This window comes from Adiantum capillus-veneris, chromosome 23, assembly GCF_014529385.1.
Source record: "Adiantum capillus-veneris isolate H3 chromosome 23, ASM1452938v2, whole genome shotgun sequence".
NCBI classification, from domain to species: domain Eukaryota; kingdom Viridiplantae; phylum Streptophyta; class Polypodiopsida; order Polypodiales; family Pteridaceae; genus Adiantum; species Adiantum capillus-veneris.
Genome location: NC_140953.1, coordinates 109,441,965 through 109,458,670, shown reverse-complemented (window position 1 = coordinate 109,458,670; position 16,706 = coordinate 109,441,965). Strand labels below are relative to the sequence as shown.

General features: G+C 43.8%; 1 protein-coding gene across 1 annotated transcript in view; it reads right to left on the bottom strand.

Annotated features, from left to right (window-relative positions):
- The window catches only part of LOC147428346 (protein PHOTOSYSTEM I ASSEMBLY 2, chloroplastic-like), a 43,094-nt gene extending 29,149 nt beyond the window's left edge, over window positions 1-13,945 (bottom strand). Inside the window, exon 1 of the mRNA XM_086496715.1 lies at window positions 13,765-13,945. Coding sequence (XP_086352841.1) covers window positions 13,765-13,875 — 111 coding nt within the window. The 5' untranslated portion in view covers window positions 13,876-13,945. The remainder of the gene's footprint in view (window positions 1-13,764) is intronic.
- Between the last annotated feature and the right edge of the window lie 2,761 nt (window positions 13,946-16,706).

Sequence of the window (16,706 nt, the reverse complement as noted above, 5' to 3'; positions counted from 1 at the left end):
CAAATGGACCCGGCCAAGATAGAGACTATCCGTGATTGGCCCGATTTGAGGAATGTCCATGAAGTTAGAAGCTTCTTGGGACTGTGTTCGTACTACAGGCGGTGCATACGAAAGTTTGCAGAGGTTGCTGCCCCTTTGCATACCTTGACACAAAAAGGAGTACCTTTTTCGTGGGCACCCACAGAGGTGACTGCCTTTCGGACATTGAAAGAGAAATTGACTACAGGACCTGTTTTGACTTTGCCGGACTTGCAGAAGTCATTTGAAGTATTATTGTGATGCTTGTGGTCGTAGTCTGGGTACGGTCTTGATGCAAGAAGGCCATGTCATAGCTTACGAGAGCCGTTTGTTCTCTAAGCCGGAGATGACAGCACAGATTTATGAGAAAGAGCTATTGGCGGTTTTCCATGCTCTTACTCAGTGGCGGCATTACCTACTCGGAGTGGATTTTACTGTCTTTACAGACCATCAGAGTTTGCGCTACTTCTTGTCACAGAAGCAACTTTCGGAAAAGCAGATGCGGTGGGCGAACATCTTGTCACAGTTCCACTTCTAGATTGTCCATATGCAGGGACAGAAGAATGTGGTGGCAGATGCTTTGTCTCGGAAACCGTTGGTTTTGGCTGTTTCCGCGATACATCATAGGAACTTCGAGGATATGGTCGATCAGTATGCCACAAATACAGATTTTGCAGATATTTTCACACGGATACGGGATGGGGAGACAGTAGCTGGATACTCCCTTCGGGAAGGCTACTTGATGAAAAAGACTATGTTGTGCGTTACACAGCCGTTGAGGGAAAGGGTTATGACTGAATGCCACTGTCCACCTCTTACGGGTCACCGAGGCATTGCTACCACCATGAAGGGGGTAGAGAGATACTTCTTTGGGCCGAGACTCAAAAAGGATGTGGAAGAGTTTGTGCGCAGTTGCTTGGTATGCCAAAAGGTCAAGTTTGACAGGCATCAGGCACAGGGATTGTTACAGCCTTTACCCATACCCACCCACCCTTGGGAAAGTATTGCAATGGATTTCATTTTTGATCTCCCAAGAACACAGAATGATCACGATGATTTTCCGATTACATGGCACGTATGAGACGATTGTCTCCGACAGATTCCAGATTTATGAGTTGTTTTGGAAGGCAATTTGGGAGAACATTGGCACGCGGTTGCACTTCTCGTCATCGTTCCACTTGCAGACTGACGGGCAATTTGAGATTGCCAATTCAGTGGTTTTAGGTTTATTGAAGTCTTGTATCTCGGATCAGAAGACTCAATGGGAAAAGAACTTACCTTTGGTGGAATTTGCCTACAATAACACGATACACTCTTCGATGGGGAAGATGCCATGTGAGATTGTTGAAAGTGCTACGAAGGTTCCATCCTTCCTGAGCACGAAAGATTAGATATTTGAAGCGGATGAATATTCACGAGATTTGGATACGGCTTTTGCCAAGGTTCGCGAGACTTTGCAGGAGTCTCAAGAACGACAAAAAAAGGCAGCGGATCGCCATCGTCGCGACTTGAAATTGAAGGAGGATGATTGGGTGCTCTTACTTTTGAGAAGGCACGCCTACGAAAGAAAAAGGGAAAGGAGAGGCTTTTTCCAAAGCTTAGTATGCGATACTACGGACCTTTCCAGATCACTGACAAGATAATTGATGTCTCCTTCCGATTGAAACTGCCAGATACTTGGAGGATTCACAATGCATTGCATGTGAGTCTCTTGAAACCTGTTAAGGGTGATGTGCCTGATGATGGGGAGCCTGATGAGCAACCCGAAGTGGAAGAAAACGAGGAGATCCTTGTTCCTGAACAGATTTTGGCACATAACGATACGAAGAAAGGTAAAGTCCGAAGGCGGTTCTTGGTTAAATTCAAGTAGCTACATTGCCGATAAATCATGGTCTAAGATCCGAATGAATGTTGAATGTCATGTGATGTCCTGTGATGTCGTGTGATGTGACTGTCGATTTTGTACATGTGCTAGATGTGTGTTCCTAGTACGTAGGTACTAACAGTCAGTGTCTGCTAAGACGGTTTATGGCTTTAGTCGGTTTTGCAGGCATAATCGCGGTCGATTACAATGCTTTCAAGAGGGGGGTATGTCACAAAGTGATGACGTGGCGGACAGCAATAACCCTAATTTTTGCCAGAAACCCTAAAATTTGTACAAACCCTAATTTCTGCCAGAAACCCTAATTTCCGGAAATCGTGGAGGCGGATTATTAAAAAAAAAAAAAAAAAAGATTTGGGAGAAAGAAAGAGAAAAAGAGAACTTGCTTTTTACCGACTCTCATTGAGAGAGAGAGAGAGAGAGAATCTGCTTTTGCTTTCAAGCTTTTGGGGCTCTGCTTTTGGGCATCCCTTGTAACCTTTAAATTAGTGGTGAGGGCCTCACTTTTCAGAGCATCTGGACGCAGAGTCTGAGAGTGAAACCCTAACCGCTCTCTTGTACTTTGATGATTGATTAATACAAAAAGAAATACCAAAAGGGGCGCCAGTCTTTGGGGCCAATATCTCTAGGCACGGAACTCCGCCGGGCCAGTGCAAATCTATTGTGATCTGTGAATTGTTTTGAAGTGGTTATTTGGTGCTGTCGCGGTTGATTCTTGACTTGGAGTGTCCAAGTCAGTTACATGGGTGGTGTGGCATATCATCGTTACGTGCGAGCCTCTTCATTTGCCACACTACGAGCACATACTGAGCCGGTACCCCCACTTGGCCTATTCTCTGACGGAGTGTCGCGTGGATTCAGTAAACGACATCATTTCCCAGCAGCCTTTAGTTCGGGTTCACAGCGAGTTACAGCTTCCGGACTACACGCCTTTGACGCCAGATGACACACCTCCTATCGACGAGGTGGAAGATGTCGAGGATTCGGATCTTGGACCAGATTTCTTAGAGGAGTGGGACGCAGCATCAACAACAGCTTCACCTTTTTACGGCAACCACACACCTCCAGCTTCTCCGAGATATTCCCTCTGAGCCGTCAGAATGTCAAGAGACAAGCAGCGCTGCACCAGACGATCCGATAGCCATCCTCAGAGATCAGATGTCCGTCCTCCAGGAGGCCCTCTCCACCGGTCTTGCATCGATGACCGCACGTTTGGATGTCCTGCAGGCCTTTTCTTCTTCGAGGACACAGCCAGCTACCCATTCAGTTTCTTCGGTAGCAGATTCAGTTCCTGAGCAAGTCGACGCTCCAGAACCAGAGGTAGACAATCCTGAATTGAAATATCTTTTTAAGATAATAAACACAGCACAAAAAAAGAAGATAGATGCAAAGTTACCCGAGCCATACAATGGTCGCCGCGATAAGCGCGTGCTGGACCATTGGCTTTTCAAAATGGAGGTTTACTTTTCAAATACTGATCTCATTGAAAGCAAGAAAGTTGCTTTGGCTAGCTCTCTACTAAAGGATACTGCATTCCTTTGGTGGCGTCGCCGCATCAAAGATGGAAAAATCACTGCTACTTGGGACAAATTCCGGCGCGTTCTTTGCAAGGCTTTTGAGCCTGCAAATGCCGATTTCCACGCCAGGTCTTCTCTCCGCCGCCTGAGCCAAACTGGCTCCTTGGCCGCGTACATCTCAGAGTTTCAGAAATTAACTCTTGAGATAGAGACACTCAGTCCTTCCGACAAACTCCACACTTTTGTTGACGGACTTGAGCCTTCCCTGCGAGATGATGTCCATAAATTTAACCCTGCCACACTGGATGCTGCAATGGCTTATGTTGAGCATCTTGGTGACAATCGGCGCCCACTCAGAAGTTTCCTTCCTAGTGATCGAGTTTCCAATTCTACAAGCTCTTCACAACGTAATTACCAAAGACAAGGTGGTCAGAATCAGCGTTCTTTCTCAGGAGTTCACTCTTCGAGACAATACTCTGCTGGACAAACTTCTTTCCGACCCCAATCTTCTGGACAAGCAGCCACTTCCAGAGCCTCCTCTTCGGCAAATAATCAGAATCGACGAAACAATCGTCCCAATCATAGAAGGAATAGTCGTGATTTTCGGTCGAATACGTCCTCTGGACAGCAATCCTCTTCATCGGCTCCTTCAACCTCCAACTCCAACCGTACAGGATTATGTACAATTTGTCATGGAGATCACAGATGGTATGAATGCCCCAAGAAGCCAAATCCTTCAAATCCTCGCCAGAATTCTCACATGGAGACCACAATTCCAGAACCTATCCACAGCCAACCCCTTGTCCTAGACAAAGGCAAACAAGCAGCACGTTGTGTTCGAGTTTCCAAGATTGTAAGTGCCTTAATGATGAATGCTCGGAATCACGTTACTGCTCCAGTGGATCTTTCGAATCAGGTTCTCAGCCTCCTTGGCTTTGTTGGCAAGGAGCCAATCAACGTTCTTTTGGACAATAGGTGTTCTACTAATTTCGTCAGCACATCTTTGATTACTAAACTGCGCCTTCAAACTCAACCTAGTGAGGCAGCTTATCAAGTAGAACTTGCTGATGGTTCCTTCCTTGAGTGCAACAAAAGGATTGAAAAGCTGGATTTTCAGATACACGATTACCAAGATCAGCTTGGTTTTTCAGTTATGCCCTTGTCACATTACGACTTGATCCTTGGCCAACCTTGGTTATTTCAGTATGATCCAATAGTCAGTTTCAGAGATCACTCAATTCGGCTCTTTCACAAGCAACAGGAAATAGAGCTTCGTGGTCTTTTCAGTGCCAAACCCATTATATTGGTTTCTGCTTTACAAGTCAAACGGCTGGTTCGAAAACGTGATTGTGCTACTGCTTTAATCATGTTAAGAGATGTTAAACCCGGGGCAGAAGAAGCAGAAGTTAAATCCTCCTCAAATATTGCCTATTTGCAGCAACCCTTCTTTCAACCACATTTGGACTTGTTTCCCGACGAGCTACCAACAACTTTGCCTCCTCGGCGTCCCGTGGATCATCCCATTGATTTGATCCCCGGCCAACCTCCACCAATTCGAGCCCCTTATCGAGTTTCTTACTCAGAGTCTCAAGAGATACAGCGGCAGCTAGAAGATTTGTTGGATAAGGGTCATATTCGCCCAAGCAAAAGTCCCTTTGGAGCTCCTGTTCTGTTGGTCAAAAAGAAAGATGGATCTATGCGTCTTTGCATCGACTATTGTGCTTTGAATAAGTTAATGATCAAAAACAAGTTTCCCCTGCCTCGCATTGACGAGTTATTCGATCAATTACTGGGAGCAAAGATCTACTCCAAAATTGATCTAAAATCAAGGTATCACCAAATTCGCATTCGCATTGGTGATGAGTACAAGACAGCTTTTCGCACAAAGTATGGTCACTATGAATTTCTGGTATTACCATTCGGGTTAACCAATGCCCCGGCCTCTTTCATGACGCTGATGAACGAAATATTCGGACCATACTTGGACAAGTTCGTGATCGTGTATTTGGATGACATTTTAGTTTTCAATCGAACGATGGCTGATCACAAGGAACATTTGAAGCTTGTCTTCCAAGTTTTGCGAACCAATGTGCTATACATCAATAAGAAGAAAAGTGATTTCTTCAAGAATCAGGTGGAATACCTTGGTCACATTATTTCTGCCAGTGGCGTTGCAGTCGATCCCAAGAAAATACAGGTCATAGTGGATTGGCCTTTACCGCTCACCATCTCAAATGTGCGCTCCTTTTTGGGACTTGCAAACTTTTATCATACCAAGGTCCACAAATTCTCCGACATTGCAGCTCCTTTGACTGAGCTTACCAAGCAGGATAAACTTCAATGGATTGAAGAAGCAGAGCAGTCGTTCAAAGCCCTTAAACATGCCTTGACGACAACTCCAGTTTTGGCTATTGCAGATCCTACTCAACCTTTTTAGGTCATGACCGATGCGTCAGATCGTGCTTCTGGAGGTGTTCTTATGCAGAATGAGCGTGTCATTGCTTTTGACAGCCGCAAATTTTCAGCCATACAAATGAGATACCCAGTTTATGACAAGGAATTTTTAGCCATTGTTCATGCTTACCGCACTTGGAAACATTATCTTCTTGGCACAGATTCCGTGGTGCAGACAGATCATCAGTCATTGACATACATTTTTACTCAACCTGTGATGAATCCTTGTCAAGGACGATGGGTTGAGTTCTTGGCAAATTTTCATATGATTATTCAATACGTGCCAGGCCTTGCAAATGCAGTTGCAGATGCCTTAAGCCGTCTTCCTCGAGCCATCAACTTTGCCATTTCCGGTGTGCTTGTTTCAAGCATGAGTATTTGACAGATCGAGATTTTGGGGATGCATTTCAAGCCCTTGAATCCTCTACTCCGACTCCTACAGAGATGAATATGTTCGCAGCTTACACCATTGTCAATGACTTGCTGTATTACATTGATCGCATTTGTGTTCCACACAATACACCATTGCGGAAAATTTTGATCCAAGAACATCACGAAGTCCCTTTTGCTGCTCATCCAGGCATCAACAAGACATACAGATTGTTATCTGCAACATATTTTTGGCCACAAATGCAGCAAGATGTTATCAAGTTTGTCAAAGCTTGTCATTCCTGTCAAACAATGAAGGTCTCTCGACAACTTCCTCAAGGGTTACTTCATCCTTTGCCCGTACCTCAAGAAAGATGGGAAAGTATCAGCATGGATTTCATCACTACATTGCCTCGTTCTCAAAAAGGCAATGCACAGATTCTCGTAGTGGTGGATCGGTTTTCAAAGATGGCACACTTTATTCCTTGCAAGAAAGCTGCCTCGGCACCAGACGTTGCGCAATTATTTGTGCAACACATTTTCAGATTACATGGATTACCAAAGTCTATTGTTTTCAGACAGAGATCCAAAATTCACAGGGCATTTTTGGACATCCCTTTTCAAATCCCTTGGTACAAATTTGTTATTCAGCTCAGCATACCATCCTCAAACTGATGGGCAGACAGAAAGAGTGAATCAAATTTTGAAAGAAATGCTTCGACATTACATACAAATTCGATTGGGATCATGGGAAGAGTATTTGCCACTTGTAGAGTTCGCATACAATAACTCTATCCATTCAGTAAAACTGGCATGACTCCATTCCAAGCAGCTTATGGGCATACTCCTCTTATACCGACAAACTTTGTTCTTCAACACAAAGTGGCTCTAGCAGATCAGTTGGTTCAAGAAATGCAAGATGTACTTATTCAAGTACGTGACAAGTTGGTTCATGTCCAACAAAAGTACCAGAAGCAAGCCAATAAACATCGACAACATGCAAATTTCCAAGAGGGAGATTTGGTTTTATTATATGTAGCACCTCATCGCTACAAAACTGTGAAATCAGTCTTTCCAAAGTTGTGCCCTCGCTTCTATGGACCTTTCAAAATAATCAAGAAGTACTCAGTTGTCAGTTACAAGTTGGAACTTCCACTATCATGGGGAAAACTTCATCCAACTTTCCACATTCCTTGGCTCAAACAATACATACAAGGAGATTCGCCAATTCCAGACTTATCTTCTTATGTGCCAGAAATTGAAGATGAACACATAATTCTTGTTCCAGAAAAGATTCTTGATGTTAGACAAAAAGAAACAAGACGAAAGATCACAACAGAATTTCTTGTCAAGTGGATGGATCTTGATGAGTCAGACTCAACTTGGTAGACGGATGAAGATATGCAGCAGTACCCAAACCTCCTTCAAGAATTTTTTGAAAAGCGGAAGACTTTCATTGGAACACGGGGTTTTAATGTAAATGGGAGAGAATGTCACGATTGTGACTTGTTACACTCTTCTTGATTCATTACAGATGCAGATGCGAAGTGTGACTAACCCATGAGGACTCCTTGTAACAAACTTGGACACTCCAAGTCAAGAATCAACCGCGACAGCACCAAATAACCACTTCCAAACAATTCACAGATCACAATAGATTTGCACTGGCCCGGCAGAGTTCCGTGCCTAGAGATATTGGCCCCAAAGACTGGCGCCCCTTTCGGTATTTCTTTTTATATTAATCAATCATCAAAGTACAAGAGAGCGGTTAGGGTTTCACTCTCAGACTCTGCGTCCAGATGCTCTGAGAAGCGAGGCCCTCACCACTAATTTAAAGGTTACAAGGGATGCCCAAAAGCAGAGCCCCAAAAGCTTTCAAAATCAAAAGCATCAGTTCTCTCTCTTAGAGAGAGTCTCTTTTTTTTTTAATTTAAAAAAAAGCAAGTTCTCTCTCTTTCATGCAAAAAGCAACGCCCAAAAGCTGCCAACGCAAATTGCGGTGCAATTTCCGGAAAAACCGTATAACCCTACCACGTGGCACTGGCGCCAGAAATTAGGGTTTCAGCCAGCAGTTAGGGTTTCCAGAAATTAGGGTTTGCTGCGAATTAGGGTTTCTGGCAGTTTTTAGGGTTTGCATGAATTTTAGGGTTTCGGGCAGAAATTAGGGTTTCTGCTGTCCGCCACGTCATCACTTTGTGACACTCCTGTTCTCGAATGGTCACACCACTTCGCCCAAAAGACATACCTCTTCGCCAAAAGCCACACTCCTTCGACGACTGGTCACACCCCTTCACCATACGGATACGCCTCTTCACCCAATGGTTGCAGCTCTTCGCCGAAAGGATGTGTCTTTTCGCCTAAAGTCATGTCTCTTCACAAAGAGACATGCCTATTCACTGATGACTATTCAATTCCTATAAAAGGAACCCTTGTATCACACTTTCAATCAATATAAAAACACAGAGTCTTCTAAGTCTTGTTTTAAGTTCAGTTTCAGTTTCTTAAGTCTTAATCATGAGTTTAAGTACTTAATTAAGGATTAGTGACTAGAATCCTTACAAAAGGTCCGGGCCGGGAGATATAGGGGCCTTTTACAACCAAACGCCCCCCAGATCGCAGCCTACGTCGTTTGGAGGTGCTGAGAGTAACCACTACTCAGACTACTTAATACTCCTCCCGCATAACCATCCATGTCCGGGCCGGAAGTCACAACAACAATACTCCCCCCGTAAATAACCACAAGGGTCTGGGCCACGAGTATAAAATAAAACAGCACTTTTCAATCATTCAATACCCCCCCCCCCCTGCAAATAACCACAAGGGTCCGAGCTATAAGTATGAACAAGCATTCTCAAACATAATTTCTCACTACTCCACCCGATAGTAAAATCACCAATCATTGAAACCAGTATCAAACCAGAGTCGAACAATTCAAATCGGCACCAAGACACGTTTAAAACAGATAGCATCCATTTCAAACAAATTCCAAACAGGATCACCAAACAAGTTCTCAAACAGACTTGAAACTTAAAAAGCAATCTCGACATCAGTCGAGCTCGAAAAGTCGACTGACTTTCCATCCTGGTTCCTTCCATAAGGTCGTAGACAACCACAGCATGGTCCATCAGCTCTTGGACAGACAGTGTTCGTCTGGCGGCGATGGTAGTCCCAAGACATAACAATCGCACCGGACCTCCAAGGTCATCTGCCCGTGAAGAGACATCTACTGGGAGATGTCGAAAAACTTCAAGTTATAATCTGCTAGGGTTTCCATGGCAAGCATTTCAGGATACCCAACTCTGCTAGAAGTTGCACTCCGAAGAAAGATGTCAGAAACCATATAACTTTGGGCAAAAAAAAATTTTTCTTGAAAGCTTGCCAAGTACTTGGAGTATGCTACTTGGTAGCTGTAGACATCAACATCTGCATGGCACTGCTTCTAAGAAAAACAGTGACTTGAAACAAATCTGGATCCTTCTCTTGCAAGTGATCTTAATTGGCTTATGCCTTGTAAAACATGAGCGGTGAAGACGAGAGCGCGCCCGATGCACGATGAAGTAAGGGTGGGAGTGGCTAATAAGTCCGGGCGAAGATACCTCGAATAAATTCCAGATGTTGTTGGTTTGCTCTGTCTGCTCTTTTATAAATTCCAGATGTCGCTGGTTTGCCCTGTCTGCTCTTTTGTGGGACCGGTATGCTTTCAGAAAAGCACACGCCTAATGCTCTGATACCACTGTCACAAGATGGGCACCACGTGCCAATAGAAAAGAGCAAACTGAACAGACTTTTAACACTTCAATACAACTGAATTGAAAGAGAGAGACGACACGCGACACGGAGTGGCTGAATTCCACCCCCAAGAGTATTGGCCCCAAACCTTGGTGCCCCTTTCGGTATTTCTTTATATTGCATCAACACAATACAAGTTGGTACTCCAAACTCTGCACCTTCTCCAGGGAGCATGCCAGAGAATGAGCCCTAACCTCATATTTAAAGGCCCTTTGCCTAAAAAGCAATTACAGTGAAAAGCCTTCAAACTCAAAAAGCATCTGGTCCAAAAGCAAAGCCAAAAAGCTGCCAGCGTAAATCACGAAAATCCGTACAGCCTGCCACGTCATCATGCCAACGCAATTTTCAAAAATCTGCCACATCATCAGTTTTTGCGTGTGTGCGGGTCCTGCTTTATTTTAATCTTTTATGTCACTTGGGGCCCCATCGGATGGGATCCCCATAAGTTGGGAGGACTTCTTCTGTTACTTGATCTTCTTAGGGTTTAGGCCCCTCGGCCAGCATCTGCAAGTTGTGTCATGTGATACATCCCAACCCTATGTGTCCGTGGACAAGCTACACCACAGCAGGGTTCAGTCAGTCCGATCAAGTTAGATTAGCAGTGATCTGGCACTATTGTGAGTCTATTCGTAGACCGTGCATGCCCAGTCACTTAGCATAGATGCATATCCTCCGGTTGCACACAGCATGATCATCGGAATTCCCATCAGAATCCATTAGCATCAGTTAGGGGAATTTTCCAGTGCATTTAGCCTATTTTCCTATTTATTGGTATTTTCACTTATTATTTTTAAGTGACTTTCCAACAAAAGTAGGTAGGGCAATTTTGCTAAGTTAATATATAAGCAAACCCAAGTTAGCACTTTCTGGCAGAAGAGGCAGCAGGAGCTTCCCGCTCAACAGGCAACTTCTCAGCAGTACCCCCCTTATGACCCATCGCCATACCTTCCATCACCGGCATCTCCCCCTTCTTTGGGCGTTTCCCCCACAGCAAGCATCGCCATCAACCATCAGTTCCTGGCGTTTTTCCCCCCTACAGACACATCAGCCATGCAACGTTTTTAACTCTGTAACCTCAGAGTTTTTTCCAGCAATTACTAACGCTAGGATCTGCTGGCATTTCAGCGTTTTCTCAGCATGGAAAGGCACTGCAGAGACAGCGTTTTTCAGCCTTCATTAAGAGCAGCAAAACGCAGCAATAAGGAGACTTAGCATCAGCGTTTTGATCATCAAGTCAGCCCCGACTAAAGACCATCATTTTCAGCCATAAGCACAACAGTAGAACAGTCAATTCAGCCTTGAAACAGTCCAAGAAATTCAGCATCTAGAAGATCTCAGATTTCAGCCCAAGTCGTCATCGTCATTGTCATCGTCGTCGTCGTCGTCACCATCGTCGTCATCAGCATAGACCAAGTAGCATAGTCCATTGCATACGCATTGTACACCTTTGTGCAATCAAAGAATAGACCACTCTCGCCGACAAGAGTGGAGCCTTCGGAGGAGGGTTTTACAACGTCTCCGGTGTCGTATCTCTTCTCTCTCCTCTCAGTCTCATTCACTTGCACGCACAATATCCACCCACTTTGTTCGTGACCACAACACTCTACAAGACGGAAAGCTCTGTCTTTCCCTAAAGAACTAAAAGGAACCTTGAGCAATAAAGATCACTAATCTTGAAGAAAATACAACATTCATTCCGCTGCACCTAACAAGTTGGCTCCATTCTTTAGGCTTTGACACGTCAGCAGTTCGTTACACTCTTTCTGCGAGTACACTTTCCGCTTTTCTGCACTCGGCTTTTCTTTCAGCTTCTTTCCCGCTTTGAGAGGAGAATCGACGGCCTCTTGCCATCTCGATTGAATCTCACCAATCGGGTAATTCTTCAAATGCTTCACATATTTCAGGTTCTTAAGAGTACTTCATCAATCTTTTCACACATGTGTCAACTTGCAGTTGACGTTTGTACTTCACTATGGCAAAGTTCCCCGCCGGAAATTTGCCCAAATCTCCGTTGATTTCTTCAGTTCTGGCACTGGGTTTCAACTTTTCATCATCTCCCCGGCAACCAATAATCATAGGGGTGTTGTCTTTGTCAGATTCTCCGTGAGAACCCATGTGTGCTACAGAAGGCATCAGATCCTCGGCAGAAGAAGAATCGTTCTAAGCTCTATTAACACTGTTACACACTTGGACACTCCAAGCAAGAATTCAATAGCAACACACAAACAAAAACTGCAAAATCATTGAACTTGACTAGAGAGAGAGAAAAGAAGATTTGACATGGCACAACCGAGTTTCGAGCCAAGACACACTGCCCCAAAGACTAACGCCCCTTCCGGTATTTCTTTATTATTATGCTCGCAAAGTATAGCTCCCAAGGGTCCAACTCTATCCGAGGGCACGACTAAACTGTACAAGGGATGCCCAAAAGAAGACCCTCAAAAGCTGCCAACAGCCAGCAACCTGAAACGTGGAAATCTATACAGCCTGCCACATCATCACAGCAGCGCAAAACAAGGAATTCCTTAAAGCTTGTCATATCAGTATGTTAGTGCAATTTACTGAATCAGTAGCTAGAGGTCAAGCTTTGGATAAAATGGGTCTAGGTCCCTTGGATGGTGCTCCATAAGTTCTTTAGGTTGCAGGGGTGTAGGTTTTGAAACTCTAACCCTTAGGCCCCATTTGCCATCTTCTGGGTTCAAATTCTCTTGTCCTCTCGGCCATTCCTTTCCAGTTGTATATACCACGTCATCACTTTGTGACAATATATATATGTATATATGTTTTGTGACACTATATATATGTATCTATATATATGTAAAATTAAACTGACAAAATAAATAAATATGATCCCACTAGGCATTCACTTGAGATGCATAAATGTTAACATACTTCCACTAGTTTCTTGAAATAGCCCAATGAACTACATCTTCCCTACCAAGAGGAAAAAGGGAACTCTCCCAGGCTGAAAAGGTAAATATACAAAGCTACATCACAAAATGGGAGGGGGGAAAGAGCCACACAAGTGGCTGATAATGCCACCAGATACCCCAGCCCACTATGAAGAAAGGCCCTTGCCGCCACAGCCGTATGAATACTTGGCACTGTCTCTCTATTTTCAGGGCTAGATTGCTCATAAATTGAAGCAGTGCTAGGGAAAGATGTATCTATGAGAAAGCTATCTTTATTCTACAAAATCTCGTGGCCAATTATCATGCTCTGGCATTGTTTTCTCGTTGGAAAAAACCAAGGGACTTGAATGTGCCAAGGCTTGACTTGTTAACTTGAGTTGAGCAAGTAAGTAAAAATACATTAGACTGAGGATAGTGGCAGCATGAAACTACAAGCTGGATGTGATTTAGCTCACATCTGAATTAATCAACAATCAAGAACAATGCAATAAAGTGGACAGCCATTCCTATAAAACAAGAAAAACAAGTAATGAACCACTCACGTACCCTCTTGGAAGAGAGAGGCCAATAAGTTAAAAGTCCTTAAATTAAGCTACAAGACCTTATCTAATTAATGATAGACTAATCAAGGGGGTAGAGGTTCATTGCTTTCTCCTTGAAGGAAACCAGGAGACTCATTCATAGCTTATCTTCCTGCCATGGCTAATTAATGATATCATACATAATTGACAAAGGTAACTTCTGGGAAAACCCACTTGCATTACACTCGGTTGAGCGAGGAAGAAAACTCCAGGACTAGGGAGGCAAAATGAGAGCTAGATACCTTGACAGTAGAGTCTTCACTGTTCTGCCCTGCTATAGCATCAAGCTCTTTAGAAGGTCTGTCTCTGCACGTAGAAATTGACGGGCTGGAGGCTGCTGCTGGCAGCGCCATTGAACGCGTGATAAGAAAAATGCAAGGTGAAATGATGAGAAATATCGACAAGACGGGCGGGTTAAGAGTCCAGACTATCCACGGGAGTGTGTGTGTGAGAGAGAGAGAGATTTTTACCAAGAAAAACAAGTGAAAGGGTAGTGACGGCTTTCAAAAACAATAAGAAAGTGAAACAATAGGTCGAATTAAACTGGTATCAAACTCGTATCAGTGTTTGGGAAAGGATTGCCTCAGCTTAGTTTTGAACCGATTGAAAATTGAGACGAGCTAGCTGCAAACCATGGTGAACGAAAAAAAAACCGATAAAATATGTAAGAAAGTCGTCCAAAAATTCTGCAAATCTCAAAATTTCTGCTAGTATTTTCGGTTTTCTTCTTTGTAAGGAGGAAACTCGACAAGCAACCATTTAATAGGAGACTTTCTCGAATGTTAACACTGACTGGAATCAAGCTATTAAATGCAAGAAATGTAAAGCCATGTGAAGTTGTGAAATGAAAGGTGAAATAAAAAGAACTAATTAATATATGTGTGTGTGTGTGTGTGTGTAGAATTTATTAGGGTGAAGCTTCACTTTAGCATTCTAAAACAATAGAATGCAAAAAAAAAAACATGTGTGTGTGTGTGTGTGTGTGTGTGTAATTTACTAAAATTATGCAAGGTGAAGCTTCACTTTAGCATTCTAAAACAGTAGAATGCAAGAAAAGTAAAGACATGTAGGATGTGAAATGAAAGATAAGTCTCCATCATACACAGGAAACGATGAAAGTCTCCCTAACCCAAGACAACACTAAGGGTTTCTTTTAGAAAGCCAAAAAAGTGTGTGTGTGTGTGTGTGTGTGTGTGTGTGTGTGTGTGTGTGTGTGTGTGTAATGAGAGGTGTGGAGTGGTGAACCCCTCTGGCCTGCTCGACTGTCTGTCCGCGCGACTTGTAGCCTTGTGCGAGCCTCTGCTCGTCTGCAAGCCTCTGCGCGACCAACTGCCCTTGCAAGTTTGACTGCCTCTGTGCGTCCCTCTTTTGCAGCAGCAGGCAATCAGCTGTTCTTCACAGCTTGCACGAGTGTGTGTGTGTGTGTGTGTGTGTGTGTGTGTGTGTAAGGTAGTGACGGTTGGTTTCAGGTGTAGTGAATCCTTCTGCCACTTGTTTGTCGTGTGACTCTGCCCTGTGCAACTCCTACACTGTGCAGGCCCTTCTCGCCGGTGGTTGAAGATAGTTTTTACCTGCACGCGGCCCTTCTGTTAGATACTGGTGTGAGTGAACATGGGTGTGTCTTTGTATTTACTTTCAGCAGGAGGTTATTTCTGTCAGTGTGTTCAGCAGAGTCTTTCCTAGAAAGCTTGAAAAAAAAAACATAAAGTGGATGCTAGTCCAGTGTGTGCTCTAGACGTGCAGTTTTGATTGGTTATGGCAGAAGAAGCTGCATACAAGCGTAGGAAACAAGTGGATCTTTCCTCGATGGATGCTGCAAACATCATCAAAGAGTGTTTTGTCGGAGGATTTTGTTGATGCTGGGAATGCTTGGGAAGGTCAGCAACCAGCTTCTGAAGTGGTTATTTTGGTTCAGCAGCTTATGGATCCGGTTACACAGTAAGCGTTGATTGAGTGCGGTCATTTTGTTCTTCCCTAGCAAGATGCCCTCGACACAAGATGTAGGTCAATGGGTTGATTTTCTGTTGAAAAGACAAGCTATTCGAGGAGTGTATTTTGGTGCCTGTGGTTTTTATGAGGTGTTACTAGCAGACATGAAAGCTCACTCGCAATTATTAGAAATGTCGCCCTTGTTTTTCAATATGCAAATGACACATGTATTGCCATGGGGGGCTTACTAAAGACATCAGAGCTTGATAGGACATAGGTGCCCAGTTTGGGTGGAAATAGTTGGATTTCCACGAACTTGGAAGCATTTCTTGCCTCTCCTAGCTGCTCAGTTGGGCAAAGTGATATGCCCCCCAAACTTGGATATTAATTCCAATAGATTTTGTGTGTTGTGGGAGACGGATAAGCCGACGCCGTCAAGAATAACGGTTGACTCTGGTGATCCAATGGTAGGCAAAAGTCCGTTTAAACTCAATGGGGAAAATTTGCAGGTGTATGTTTTAGTTGTGGAAATTTTGGCTATATGCAGTCTGAATGCCAAGAATCTTTGTTGAAACTACCACCCTCTATTGTTCCTGCATTCGGAACCCATGTTGCCTCTCCCTCCTCTTCATTTGTGAGACCAAAGTGGGGGATGCTAATGGAAGCATGCAAGCCAAACAGGGAAAAGATCAAAATAAAAGCATGCCTAATGTGCATCCTGCTGCAAAGGCAAATACCAAAGGTAAAGCTAAAATGATAGATTCTATTGATGGTTGGCAAACTCCAAAGGAGCCAATTAAGCCTCGTAGTTCGCATGTTTCAAGAAATTATGTGCCTACTTTGGATGCAAGAAGTGGTGGACCTTCTACATCTATATCTCATGATCACAAGTCGCTCGTTGAAGCGTGGGGCAAAGTGGTACACTCATATAAAGATTCTCTACTTGGATCGACATCTATGTCGTTGCCGCTGCATCAGAATCCCCACCAAGGAACGCATATGGAGTCCGCTTTATTGAGTGTTAGTATGGAAGAGGATGTGCCCATGGCAGTACCACTTGATGATAGTGCCTCATGCTTCTCTTGTAAATACTATACAGATGCATTCTCCTCCTGGATGCTTTACATATAATGTGTGCGGATTGTGCAACCACGAGAAGTGGAAGTTAATTTGCCATTATGTACATACAAATAAAGCAATATAGTGGTGTTACAGGAGCATAATCAGCTCATGATTTTGTAGGTCAATCTTCATA